Genomic DNA, 13,073 nt, shown 5'->3' with positions numbered 1-13,073 from the left:
CTAGTTTCAATACGTGTATGAGGAGACTCACTAAGAAAAATGCAGAAATGAGGTTGTGGGGACCAAAAAAGAATGTGCAATATTCCTGTATTCCTTATGTAACGGATGGAGTTTCATAGGTTAAAAAGGGTTCTATAAAAATCGATTATGAATGCTGAAATTGTGCATGTTTTGTGCATTACCATGGGAGAGTACTCTGTGAACACCATGCAAAATGTAAACATCAACATTATCAAAATATCTAACAATAAAACATGCAGATGGTTAATCAAAATATCGAACTGAATATCTGTACATTTCCAAAACTATTTTTTTTTCATTTTTGTAAAACAGCAACCACTACCAGGAGAAGTCTCGGGAACTGAAGGTCTCAGGAATGACTTAGTTCCTCTTGAATTCACTGTAACCATAAGTCATCACTGACTATGTGCAATAGCTTTGCGTTTTCTAAGGCACAATTTTAATGAAATGATGTGTAAGGTTCAATCCAACAACATTTCCAATTGACAACGTAGTAAAAATACCTTCAGTGACCGAGGAGAAATTCTGCACAAGCACGGGACTGGCATGCAAAGGAACGTCTAGCATAGCATGTAAATAAATAGTTGCTATCTCAAATAACACATAGAAAAATTATTGCTTATCTAATAATCATCCACGTTATATCCCTTTACTAATACAGCAACATACTATGAATGGGTTCATTTTCGACAATTGTAACAAATCTCCATTAATTTAACATGGTTTTAAGGCAGAATAAATAGGTGTCCCAATACCACCTGCTCTTCCCCTGCCCTCCCATCCCTAGTTTTAAAGAAAAAAACATCCCAGGAAAGTTAAACAAGGATTTTAAACAACTCTCTCCTTTCTTCAGCCAGCTGGAATTCAATATGTGATATATGGGGTTAAGGGAACAGCAAGTCAATTTGTGGTTAAAATTCTCCATGATCAATAGCTGGAACTCTTGACAATGAAGAGGAGAGTTATGGGGAACATGCATATGTCCATTAAAATGGACATGGTACAATGTGAACTGTAGGATCTTACTGGTCACATTAGTCAGTGAAATATCACCTTTTTTTTTTTTTTTTTAAAGCAACAACAGCGGAGGTTCTCAAAGCTCATCTCTGTACACATATGGTATAGGGCACCAGGTACCCAAGGCATACAATGCATCCCTCCTAGGCTGACATGTGACAACTTCTGCTCTTTCTCCTGGGAATGTTGTAAATGATATTGACTGAGAGCATCACGTTATTCCTGCTTGTCGTTGGGACAGAGCCGATTTCCTCTCTCTCTCTCTCTCTCTCTCTCTCTCTCTCTCTCTCTCTCTCTCTCTCTCTCTCTCTCTCTCTCTCTCACAGATCCGGGTAGTTTGGTAAACTGCAATAATCCTGAAAAAAGACAGACTGAAATAATCTCATCTCTGTTTCTCATACTCTTGGGAAATGCCTCCAGTCAGTCAGAGTATAGGCCCAGCAGGCTTTACAAGGGTTCTCTTTATTTGACAGAATAATCTACATTTAATGATGTAACTTTGAAAGTACATGAATGTTAATGGCATAATAATTTATGGGCCTGCCCGTGAAAGGTACAGAACACAGATGGTTCAGAATTACAGCATGGATTATCAAACTAGTATTTTTGTACAAAAAAAAGTTATGGTTCAACAGAAAAATCACTTCCTGTGATTTTTAGTTCAGAAATGCTCCCTCAGCAGAGTGCTCATCTCACGTTGGCATGTCCTGCACTTTCTAGAGTTCATTTTGTAAACTTAAAATGTTTAGTTTCTAGAAATTTCAAAACAAAAGGTTTTATTGCATTTTTTATCATAATTCCCAAAGAGGATAATATCACATTTTGAATCATCAACATATTTTTCCATACCAAAAAAAACAAAAAAAAACCAAACCAAATCCACACAACTTTCTCAAGGATTCGGGATCAAAACAATTCAATATTCTCATAAGAGATACTGTGCAAATGCAAAAGAAAAAAAAAAGAAAAAAGAAAAAGAAAAGAAAACAAACATACATTGCGCTATAAAGGAACAGACACAGTCTCTTAGTATAGCTTTTTAAAAATTAAATGAGTGCCACGAAGTCCCACAAATATGGGCGTTTGTAAGCGATTGTCCAGGACATCCGCAAAGGGAGCAGTGGGAGGCGATTTGTAGGAGCGAAAACCATGTCACAATGTTGTTGGCTGACCAGCACCTAAGTGAAAAGAAAGCCAGAAAGGATTTAGTGACAGTATTTAACATTTCTTGCTTCTTGATTCCATAAACCTATAGAACAGTTTCATAGAGGTCTGCATTTTGTATTTATTCTGCTTTTCAGTTTTGCTAAGCTCTTTCACGCTTAGCCACTCCAATGTATTCTCCACATAATTCCATGCAAGTAATAGAGGTATCCACCCAAAGAAAATGCACCCTGGAGTCCTACCTATACAGGTTCCGATGAGACTCAAGTTAGAAAGAGTTTAAGACCAAGTTTATCATTAGGCATACTACACTGCCTAGTTACCAATAGATATTTGTTATCTCATCTGAGCTTCACAACTCTGTGAGGTGTATGCTATTATTGTCCCCATTTGACAGATAAGGAAACTGAGGCAGGAGTTTTAGTGACTTGCCCAGGTTAACTCAGTTGGTAAGTGCCCAAAGCCAGTCATGCTGTATCTAGACTTTGTGTCTCCAAATCTTGCACTTGGAGTACCTGCTACCCTGATGATTTCGCCCTAGCATTAGTGAAAGACAGAAAAATTGGGAAGCAGGCCATCCTTCAAGTAAAATTGTTTATCAGCACACCAATACACACTCTTTCAAATGCAAAGGACAGCTCCTAATCTCTAGATTTCACTCCAAAGGAAATTTTTGGCATTCTAGATTTTATCTTCTATGGTGATTAAAATAAAAAAAAGACTAGAAAACTTCTCCTCTGATATTACCCCAGAATCGAACAACATCTGTTGGGAATATGTGGTGGGGAAGAAGTCGGAAGTCTGAAGTAAAATGAAAGTGTTCATTTCAGACCAATGGGCTGGGGTTTCTATATTCCTCATGGAAATTTTCATAGCATTTCTCCATCTTCAGCAATAGAATGAGGAGGAGGAACATATTCAATTATAAAGTACCAAGGGTCCTTTCTTAAATGTATTTCATAGTAAGAGATGATTGAACAGAACACAGTATACGGAGACAAGCTCATCCAACACGTAAGTTACCAGGGACAGAAATTAAGCATGTGATAGCATTACGTGTTATGGGCAATTTATGACCCATTTTGGCTGCTATTTGCATAAGATCTTAAAAGTATTTAGGTGGCTTTCAGGAATTCCATTTTAATATGCTCTTATGCTATCAGCTTAAAAACTATTTGAATATATCTCCTTACTCCTAGAAAACAAGATTATGTATATTTCATTTTTATTATTCAATTGAATAAAATTATTTTCATTTACTCAGAAAACTATTATAGTAAACATTCCATACTGATCCCCCCCTCCTCTTTTTTCTCAGATAAAAATAAGGATATGCAAAAACATTTCTAGAGCTTACCTCCAGATCTGATTATTTCCCTGGTATCTGGGATTGCTTCATCCATTCAAATGCATTAACACTCTTCTAGCTAAATGTATGGTTCCCCCCCCCCTTAACTTTCAAAGCTAATTCAGTTTTTATAACAGCAAAGACAGGCATGGGAACCCTTGCTGAAATAGATAAGGGCTTTTAGCCCTCTTTCAAAACTCCATCAGCCCTTCTTGGAATCATTTTTGCTATTCCAATTGCGAGTGAGATTTTCTATGTTTGTAAGGTCAGAAAGGAGTGTATTGTGGATGAATACAGGCTTAAATCAGGTGAACAGATTCATCTCCCCATGTCAGCTTTACTAAAAGTCTGCAAAGGAAAAATGTAGCTGTGTCACCACACTGAAAATATGATTTCCCAGGTTTCAGATTACACAAAATGGCATAACTATACAGATTCAGCATTGTCCAGGGGGGAAAGTGGGGGGCTAAGGAATCAGAGGACCTGGGTTCAAATATCACTTCTATGGGCATTCTGTCCAGAAGCCTGAGCGATCTCCCTAGGCTATGGGATAAAAATAGTGAGCTAGACTAGATGCCCTCAGAGGTGTCTCCAGTTCTAGATTAGTGACACTATGAAGGGACATCTCAATCTATTTTGACCTTTAAAAAAAAGTGCCAGTGAATTCATCTTACATTTTAATACTTAAAAGAAAAAAAATCTTTGAACATGTTAATTCCCCTAAATGTCACATTTTTACGGCTTAATCTGCAAACATCCTTCAAAACCAAGTCAAGATGAAAAGAATCAAGGTCCTCCCCTTCCAACTCCAAAGGGCCTGTGGGATCTTTTACATTCCCCTGGTATCCTCAGTGCAGTTCAAGGTGGGAAAGGATAGAGAACACCATGCAGCATCACTTTTATTTTTCTGCTAAATAATTTTTCAACTTAACAGTGCCCTCTTCTGATTATCCAAGTCGTCACATTCAGCAGGAATACTGAAGAAAAAGCTCCATCCAAGAAGATGAGGGGAAATTACTTTGAAAAAATAGGGGTTAAAAAAAAAATTTCTCCCCTGGAGTAGATTTTAAAAGTAAATCCACCTGTATACCTAAATCTTGTACGTTGACACTCAAGAAGGTGTTATGCATTTATTTTTCTTGCCCCTCAAAGACAATTAAGCCAGATTCATCGGAAATCTACTTTACTTTTCATTCCTACGTTTTTAAAAGGCAATAAGTATAGGTGTGTATTCCACCCCCCTCAACCTTCCACAATTTCACTGTTTAAAAGGAAAACACAATCCATGTGAAATAGATGGATTATAATTAAATGATCACAAAGTAAAATTTCAGTTTTTTCTCAAAGTTAAAGTGTTTATATACTCTATTTAATGATTTTGGTAAAAACATGAAAACCTATAATTTTTCTCATTTCTTTTTGCGGGGGTGGGGGGGGGTGGGTGAGGCAATTGGGGTTAAGTGACTTGCCCAGGGTCACAGAGCTAGTACGTGTCAAGTGTCTGAGGCCAAATTTGAATTCAGGTCTTCCTGACTCCAGGGCCGGTGCTCTATCCACTGCGCCACCTAGCTGCCCCAGTTTTTCTCATTTTTAAGAAACTAAAAAACAACCCACTGTTTTACATTTCAAAGGACATTTTGTTAACCTAAAACAAACCTAAAAATACCAAAAAAGATTCTAGAATTTCTGAGTAATCTTGTTGCAGCTGACTAAAATTTTCTCAGATTAAGTACTCTGGGACTTCATGTTCTCTAAGGGTTTAGAATTTGGAACGGAATTTAGCAAAGTGAAGACAGCAGTTGTGCAATATCGCCCTCTGGTGTTACAAAATATATAAACAGCCTTTTCCCAGAGCACTCCATTTCATCTCAATTCAACTATGAGCTTTTCCTCCCTTTTCTATTTCACATTCTGCTAGGGACTTGGGGGATATCCAGGAGTAGAAGAGATGGCTCTTTTTCTTAAGTTTATGGATGAGTTGGGAATATTGTCATGGTTTGGGGGGGAAAAAGCCTGGAATCTAGAACTAAGAGGACAAATCCTGACTCCTTGACTCATGACCAGGGTTATCTTGGACAAATTGCTTTCTCTCTTAGGCCTCAGTTTCCTTAGCTAGAAAAAGAAGGAACTTTTTTGTTGTTGTTCTTGTTGTTCAGTCATTCTTGGTCATGTCCCAGGCTCTTCATGACCCCATTTGGGGTCTTCTTTTTTTCTTTTTTTGCGGGGCAATGGGGGTTAAGTGACTTGCCCAGGGTCACACAGCTGGTAAGTGTCAATTGTCTGAGGCCAGATTTGAACTCAGGTACTCCTGAATCCAGGGCTGGTGCTTTATCCACTGCACCACCTAGCCGCCCCCCTGGGGTCTTCTTGGCAAAGATACTGGAGTAGTTTGCCATTCCCTTCTCCAGCCTATTTTACAGATGAGGAAGCTGAGGCAAAAAGGGTTGTGACTTGCCCAGGGTCAAAAGCTAGCAACAGTTTGAGGCCAGTTTGGCCTGATGAAGATGGGATTCTACATCCTTTTCTAATTCTTTGTTCTAGTAACCGTATGCGATAAATATATTTCAGTACATAATCAAGAGCTACAACAGGAGGCATATGCTGTAGTGTCGTGATTGAGGAGGTCAGGAAATGGATCCACTGGGGATTAGGTAATCAGAGGAGACTTCACAGTAGACTGTGCAATGTTCCTTCAGGAAAACCCTTGGCCTGGGACAGAAGGGAAATACATTTCCAGCTTAGTGGTTATTACTTGAGTCAAGAAATGGAGGTAGGCATACTCCATATAATACATATGAGGAACAATAAGGATTTGGCTAGATAGGAGTAAAGAACTGATGATGCCTAAAAAGGATTCTAGGGATTTCTTTATAGTTTAATGTTCTCTTGGTGATATCCATGCCCTCTTCTCCCATCTTCAGATAATATTAAATTTACTTTGTATTTTCTTAATCTGGGTACATGTTGTATTACGGAAGTGAGGGAGGGAATAAAGATTTATTAAGTACCTACTATATACCAGGCACTGTGATAAGTGCGTTATAAATATTACCTCATTTGATTCTTTTCTTTTCTTTCTTTTTTTTTTTTTTTTTTGCAGGGCAGTGAAGGTTAAATGACTTGCCCAGGGTCACACAGCTAGTAAATGTCCAGTGTCTGAGGCCAGATTTGAACTCAGGTTCTCCTGAATCCAGGGCCAGTGCTCTATCCACTGTGCCACCTAGCTGCCACACCTCATTTGATTCTGGCAACAACTCTATGAGGTAGGTACCATTATCCCATTTTACATTTGAGGAAACCGAGGCAGCCAGCTGTTAAATGACATGCTCAGGATCACACAACTAATAATGTGCTGAGGCTGGATTTCGACTCAGGTTCCTAACTCCTGGCCCAGCATTCTATCCACTGTACCACCTCACTCCCGCTAAATAGAGCATTTCAAGGTTTGCAAAAGCTTTTTACAAATATTATTTGATCCTCACAACCACCTAGGGAGGTAGGGGCTGTGATTATCCCCAACTTACAAGTGTGGAAACTGAGATAGACAGAAGTTGAGTGACTAGTCCAGGGTCATACAACTAATAAGTGTCTAAAGCTGGATTTGACCTCAGGTCTTATTGACTGCAGGTCCTGTGCTCTATCTACCATGCCTCCTAGCCTTCACTCAATAAGGTATCAACTCCTTAAGGGAACTGGGTTCTATTCCCAGTGCCTAGCATGTTAATAAATGCTTACTGGATTGAATTGGCATTTCCCTTCTTTTCACTTGGATGCTGATCAAGCTCTGTTTACCAGACATGACTTTATTGAAGATAAAGCCTATAGAATTGGGCCCCAGGATACATGTGGACGTTGACACAAGAGATTTCCCGCATCTCGGGGCTCTTGGGGTTGGCTGCAGCACTTACTTCTGGACCTGATGTAGCAGTCATTGCAGTTTAGCAAACCATTCCGAATCCTGACATCTGTTCCACTCACTGAATCTCCAAGTTGTCCTTTGCAGATTCCACACTGTCCGTTAAACGAGAAAGAAGTCATAAGAAACGTGAGAAATGCATCCTTGTATCTACTGACTGCGTGTGTCCTTCACAGAGAGGTCATCACAAAAGAAGAATCCCTTTATATGGATCAAACGTAACCCCACTGGTGTGGGATTTGGATAAGCAAATGACATTCAGAGCACTGACTGAAACCTGTCTGAATCTTTCATGGGGAAAATCTGTAAATAGGACAACAGGAGATCTCTAGAATTTGGCTGAAGCTCTAAGGAAACAAAAAGCTCTTCCTCCTGATATTTCAGCTGTTTTCCATATAGCGATCCCTAATTAACCCTCCCTGGGAACAAGGGTTTTTTGAGCCGCTTTTGTTCAGTTGTGAAAAGACATTCTGGTTTCCTCAATATTGGGTCAGTGGTGCTGGTGCTGGTGGTAGTGACTAAGGAGGAGAATTTGGTGGCTCTTTCGTGTACAGCCTTTTTCTTTTCTTTTTTTTTTTGTTTGTTTGTTTTTGTAGGGCAATGAGGGTTAAGTGACTTGCCCAGGGTCACACAGCTAGTAAGTGTCAAGTGTCTGAGGCTGGATTTGAACTCAGGTTCTCCTGAATCCAAGGCCAGTGCTTTATCGACTGCGCCACCTAGCTGCCCCCTACAGCCTTTTTCTGAGGGAGGCCAAGAGCCTAGAGAATATAGCCAGAAGGTTTATGAGTAGAGTTGGGGGCGGGGGAAGAGGTGGGAGAGTGGTGGCTCCAATAAAGCCTCCGGCTGCCTCAAAGTCACTGGGTGAGGGACCACCTCAACAGGGGTGGGATGTAGGCCAAGTGAGCTGGGCAGTTACTACAACTGGAGGAGAGGGAGTAACCTCACCAGGACTCAACAAAGAAAGAATTTTGTAATTCCCTATATAGCCTCCTTAGATTATTTCTACTTTTTAAAAGTAGGGTTTTTTTTGTGTTGTTGTTTTTTTTTAAGCGAGGCAATTGGGGTTAAGTGACTTGCCCAGGGTCACACAGCTAGTAAGTGTTAAGTGTCTGAGGCCGGATTTGAACTCAGGTACTCCTGACTCCAGGGCCGGTGCTCTATCCACTGCACCACCTAGCTTCCCCAAAAGTAGGTATTTTTTGAAGCTACCAAAATAAAAATATAAAATTGTACATTTGTATATTAATAAGTTCTCTTATTGAAATGAGTTTGCTTGTATTTTTGAGTTGCTTTGTGATTAGAAACACAATATTAACTTAGGGTAGAATCATATTCATCCTAATACTGTGGATACAGAGTCGATCAAGAGGCATCATGCTATCATGTATAGATTGCAGCCCTCAGAGTCAGGACAACTTGGGTTCAATTACCAAACTATGATAGGTGCAGACTGTGTGACTCTGGGAAAATCACTTGACCTCTCATTTAAGCAGGAGGCCCCCTAAGACTATAAATTATGAAACCAGGGGAGGGTGAAGCCAAGATGGTGGAGGAAAGGTTGTGACTGTCTGCGCTCCTGAAAAATTTGTCCACATACCTCCAAAAAAAATGCCATAAGACAACTCCTGGAGCAATATAACCCACAAACGAACAGAATGATACTATTTTGCAGCCAAAGGCAGCCTAATTAGGCAGCAGGGATCATCTGCTGTACGAGGTAAGAGAGGAGCTCAGCACGCATCCAAACCCAGGCAGACCTTGCCTTTGGAGCCTTGTAATCTTTAGTGTCAGTGGCTTCTTCTGAAACTCGGCTCACAGACCAGTAAGGGGGTCCAGCATTTCCCCGGGGGAAATAGTGGGGGTCTCTGCAGGAGCAGAGGCAGAGCACATTGCCCAGGAAGTGGACTTGAGTGGCAGAGGCCCAGTGGGGGAGGAGCACAGGCACACCAAGCTTTTGAACATAGAGAATCAGATTTCAATCAGATTTCTGCTTCCTTAATGGGTTAAAGAGAAAGTGGGCCCATGGTTACTTACAGGCCAGGCAGGCCGAGAATGAGCCTAATCATACTACCTGGGACCCCTTGCAACTTGAGACAATGCATCCTGGAAGCAGTACTACATGTTAAGAAGGAGTTAAAAGCCAAGAAATAGGCAGCCAAGATGAGCAGGCAGAGAAAGCAGCAGACCATCGAAAGTTTCTTTGGAGGCAAGGTAGATCAAAATATACCCTCAGAAGAAGATAATAACAAAGTCATAGCTCCTACATCCAAAGCTTCCAAGAAAAATATGAATTAGTCTTAGGCCATGGAAGCTCTCAAGAAGGATTTTGAAGATAAAGTAAGACAGGTAGAGGAAAAAATGGAAAGAGAAATGAGAATGATGCAGGAGGGTCATAAAAAAGTCAATAGCCTGAAAAGCCAAACTGACCAAATGGAAAAGGAGGTACATAAACTCTCTGAAGAAAATCATTGCTTAAGAATTAGGATAGAGCAAATAGAAGTTAATGAATTTATAAGAAATCAAGACACAATAAAGCAAATCCAAATGAATAAAAAAATAGAGGGCAATATGAAATATCTCTTTGGAAAAACAGCTGACCCGGAAAATAGATCCAGGAGAGATAATTTCAAAATCATAGGACTACCTGAAAATCACGATCAAAATAAGAGCTTAGACATCATCTTCCAAGAAATTGTCAGGGAAATTTACCCTGATATTCTAGAAGCAGAAGGTAAAATAGAATTTGAAAGAATCCACTGATCACCTCCAGAAAGAGGTCCCAAAATGAAAATTTCCAGGAACATTATAGCCAAATTCCAGAGATTTCAGATCAAGGAGAACATATTGCAAGCAGCTAGGAAAAAGAAATTCAAATACTATGGAGCTACAGTCAGAAAAACACAAGATCTAGCAGCTTCTACATTAAAGGATCAGAAGGCATGGAATATGATATTCCAGAGGGCAAAGGAACTGGGATTACAACCCAAAATTCCCTCCCCAGCAAAACTGAGTATAATCTTTCAGGAGAAAAATTGGGACTTCAATGAAAAGGAGTTTAAAACCAAAGCCATCCATTACCTAAGGGAATTGGGCAAGATCTTAAGAGCTCCTAATATTCATTTATCCAAATTTTAGGGATTAGGAAGAATTCTAAGATTCTAATAAATCCAGGGGCTAACAGACTTGTAATTAGCATTTTCCTCTCCGAGTATTTCAGGGTAGAATTCTTAGCTCCTTACAGGAGCACATGTTTCTTCCAGCCACACACTATTTAGGGAAGGGCAAACACCTACAAAGCAAGGTAAACAAATTTACTTGTGCCTTTTAGGGACAACAAGATGGCGGGAGTGAGCCTATATACAGAAGGACAGAAAGCACAGTGGCAATGAGGAACAGCATCAATCTTATAACTACTGGCACGATGTTTTCTCCACACACAGAGTGATAAAACAGGATGTCATGGAATCTTATTTAGCCTGAGAAGTAATGAATACATACCCTGAAGCACTGGATGTGAAAATAAAGGCTAAGTGTTTCGATGATCATAGCTGCTCCTTTCCCCAGAGGAAGTCCGCAAGCAGAGCATAACTTCTTCCCGCTTATAGACCTGCATGAAAACACATTTTCACACCCTCTGGATGACACAGGACAGGATAACTCATCCTGCTACTAAGACATGAAAATGCAAATTTTAAAAGGGCATATTACTGGTTATTTTCACTGCCCCTAAAGGTGACTGAGTTAAGTCATCGAGATGGTCACAAGTACTGACAGGAAGCTTCCTGAAATGCAAGATTCAATTAAGTAAATTCAATAAATGTTCAATTCAATAAGCATTTATTAAGCACCTTATAGTGTTATGGCTCATTTATTTGAAGATAAAAAGACACTGGCTAACTAGGTCCATAGGACATCTTTCACTGTCTTTGTAGTTGGTTACTGCCCTGAAACTGGTACAATTTTAGAGCGGCATGATGCCTCTGGAAGAGTGGCATTCATTCACTCACTCATTCAATAAACATTTATTAAGGACCTATTATTGATGAAGGTTCTGCTTCAATACTCCCAATGAATCACTCTGATCTTATCAGTAGCAGCACTACCTCCAAGGGATCAGATTGTAGACTATACATGCCTTCTTATCCTATGAAATTCTTGTCTTTTGTAAATCCCTCATGGGCTGTGTGTGTGTGTGTGTGTGTGTGTGTGTGTGTGTGTGTGTGTGTGTGTGTGTGTGTGGTGGGGGTCTCCAAGGAATACATAATAATCACAACACACATTTGTATGGTGCTTTAAGGTTTGCAAAGCACTTTACATAGATTAACTCAATTGATCAACCTTGTGAGTTCATGGTTGCAGAATCTACACCCCATATAAAAGTTCCATGACTCCACCTTGAAGTAGGAATCATGTAATAAAGCTGTGTTCTATACTACTTATTCTCTGAAAAGCCCAGGTCATACCTTCTCTAAAATATGCAAATAGCTCTTAGGTAATTTAAAAAACCAAAGCAGTGACTAGGGGAAATGGGGGTGTGGGGAGGGCAAGAGATTATTGGATAGAAGTTGCCCCAAGCACATTTACATTCTAAGGTTTTCTTCTCTTACCCCTTCCCCCTCACCCCATTTTCAGGTGCTCAATTAAATTTCTCAATCTACCACCCCCTCTAGTTACTTAGTAATTAATTACTGGTAAAAGGATATTTGAGTATCCTTCAAGAATACGGTGGTGCTCAATATCTAATAGAAATCAGACAAGGGTTTCAGCTAGTTAAGAGAAGGATGAAGTTCCCTCTCAGCCTACTTCCTGATTTCTGCAAAGGGGATTGTGGAATCCTGGCCAGGAGGTCTATGTGGCCTCGGAAAGGAAAGGAGCCAGCTCAAGACCTGGGTCATTGTATACTGAAGGTTATTATTAGCTCACATGCGCCATAAAGAGTAATTAAAGCCTTGTGGAAACAGCAGTGCCAATGTCCAATGCTTCACTTCTTTATCCTCGTTTGATTCCCTAATAAATCAGAAGCTGAAATAGAATGGGTTTCCCATATTGAGAGAGGTGTGGACAAACCCTGCAAACCAAGTTGGCCAGTACCAATTCAGGTAAAATTATAACGGCTTCTAAGGCCTATTGCTAAGAGTACACCCAAAACAAAATGGCAGCCCCAGAAGAGCCTATTGGCCTTTTGTACCTGTTGGGAGATTGGCCAGGAGGGGTAGGAGAGCATGGAGATAACTGCCCAGCTCTGAAATTCTCATGAGGGCTTGTCCTGAAATGTGGAAAAGAAATGAAGAATTATAACAAGAATAAATAAAACACCAAGAGGCCAGTCACAGGACAGAAGCTTTTTTCTTAGAATAAAAAATCACCATGAAGACAACAAAGACCCTAGCAACTCTCCATTATTAAAAGAAAAGGATGAAAAAATGGCACTTGTAATTTACTAAGGCTTCTCAGTAGATTCTCTGCCTAGTATCTATGATAAAATCAATGTGGCTTTGATAGGACAAGACTAGAAAGGTCAGGGTGCCTTTTCTTTTCTAATATTTATTTTGGAAAAAAGGGTAGGGGCAGCTAGGTGGCGTGGTGGATAAAGAGCTGGCCCTGGAT

The 13,073-nt window shown here is 40.0% G+C and overlaps 1 protein-coding gene across 7 annotated transcripts in view; it reads right to left on the bottom strand.

Annotated features, from left to right (window-relative positions):
- Positions 1 to 1,046: 1,046 nt before the first annotated feature.
- The window catches only part of LIMCH1 (LIM and calponin homology domains 1), a 376,071-nt gene continuing 364,044 nt past the window's right edge, over positions 1,047 to 13,073 (bottom strand). For all 7 annotated transcript variants that reach the window (XM_043970433.1, XM_043970436.1, XM_043970435.1 and 4 more), the window contains 4 exons: positions 12,655 to 12,732; positions 10,965 to 11,073; positions 7,459 to 7,561; positions 1,047 to 2,216 (listed from right to left, as the gene is read on the bottom strand). In XM_043970433.1, coding sequence (XP_043826368.1) covers positions 2,191 to 2,216; positions 7,459 to 7,561; positions 10,965 to 11,073; positions 12,655 to 12,732 — 316 coding nt within the window. In that variant the 3' untranslated portion in view covers positions 1,047 to 2,190. The remainder of the gene's footprint in view (positions 2,217 to 7,458; positions 7,562 to 10,964; positions 11,074 to 12,654; positions 12,733 to 13,073) is intronic.

Source organism: Dromiciops gliroides, chromosome 6, assembly GCF_019393635.1.
Source record: "Dromiciops gliroides isolate mDroGli1 chromosome 6, mDroGli1.pri, whole genome shotgun sequence".
Classification (NCBI taxonomy): Eukaryota; Metazoa; Chordata; class Mammalia; order Microbiotheria; family Microbiotheriidae; genus Dromiciops; species Dromiciops gliroides.
The sequence above is the reverse complement of the archived record's forward strand: the minus strand, read 5'-3'. Positions and strand labels throughout refer to the sequence as shown.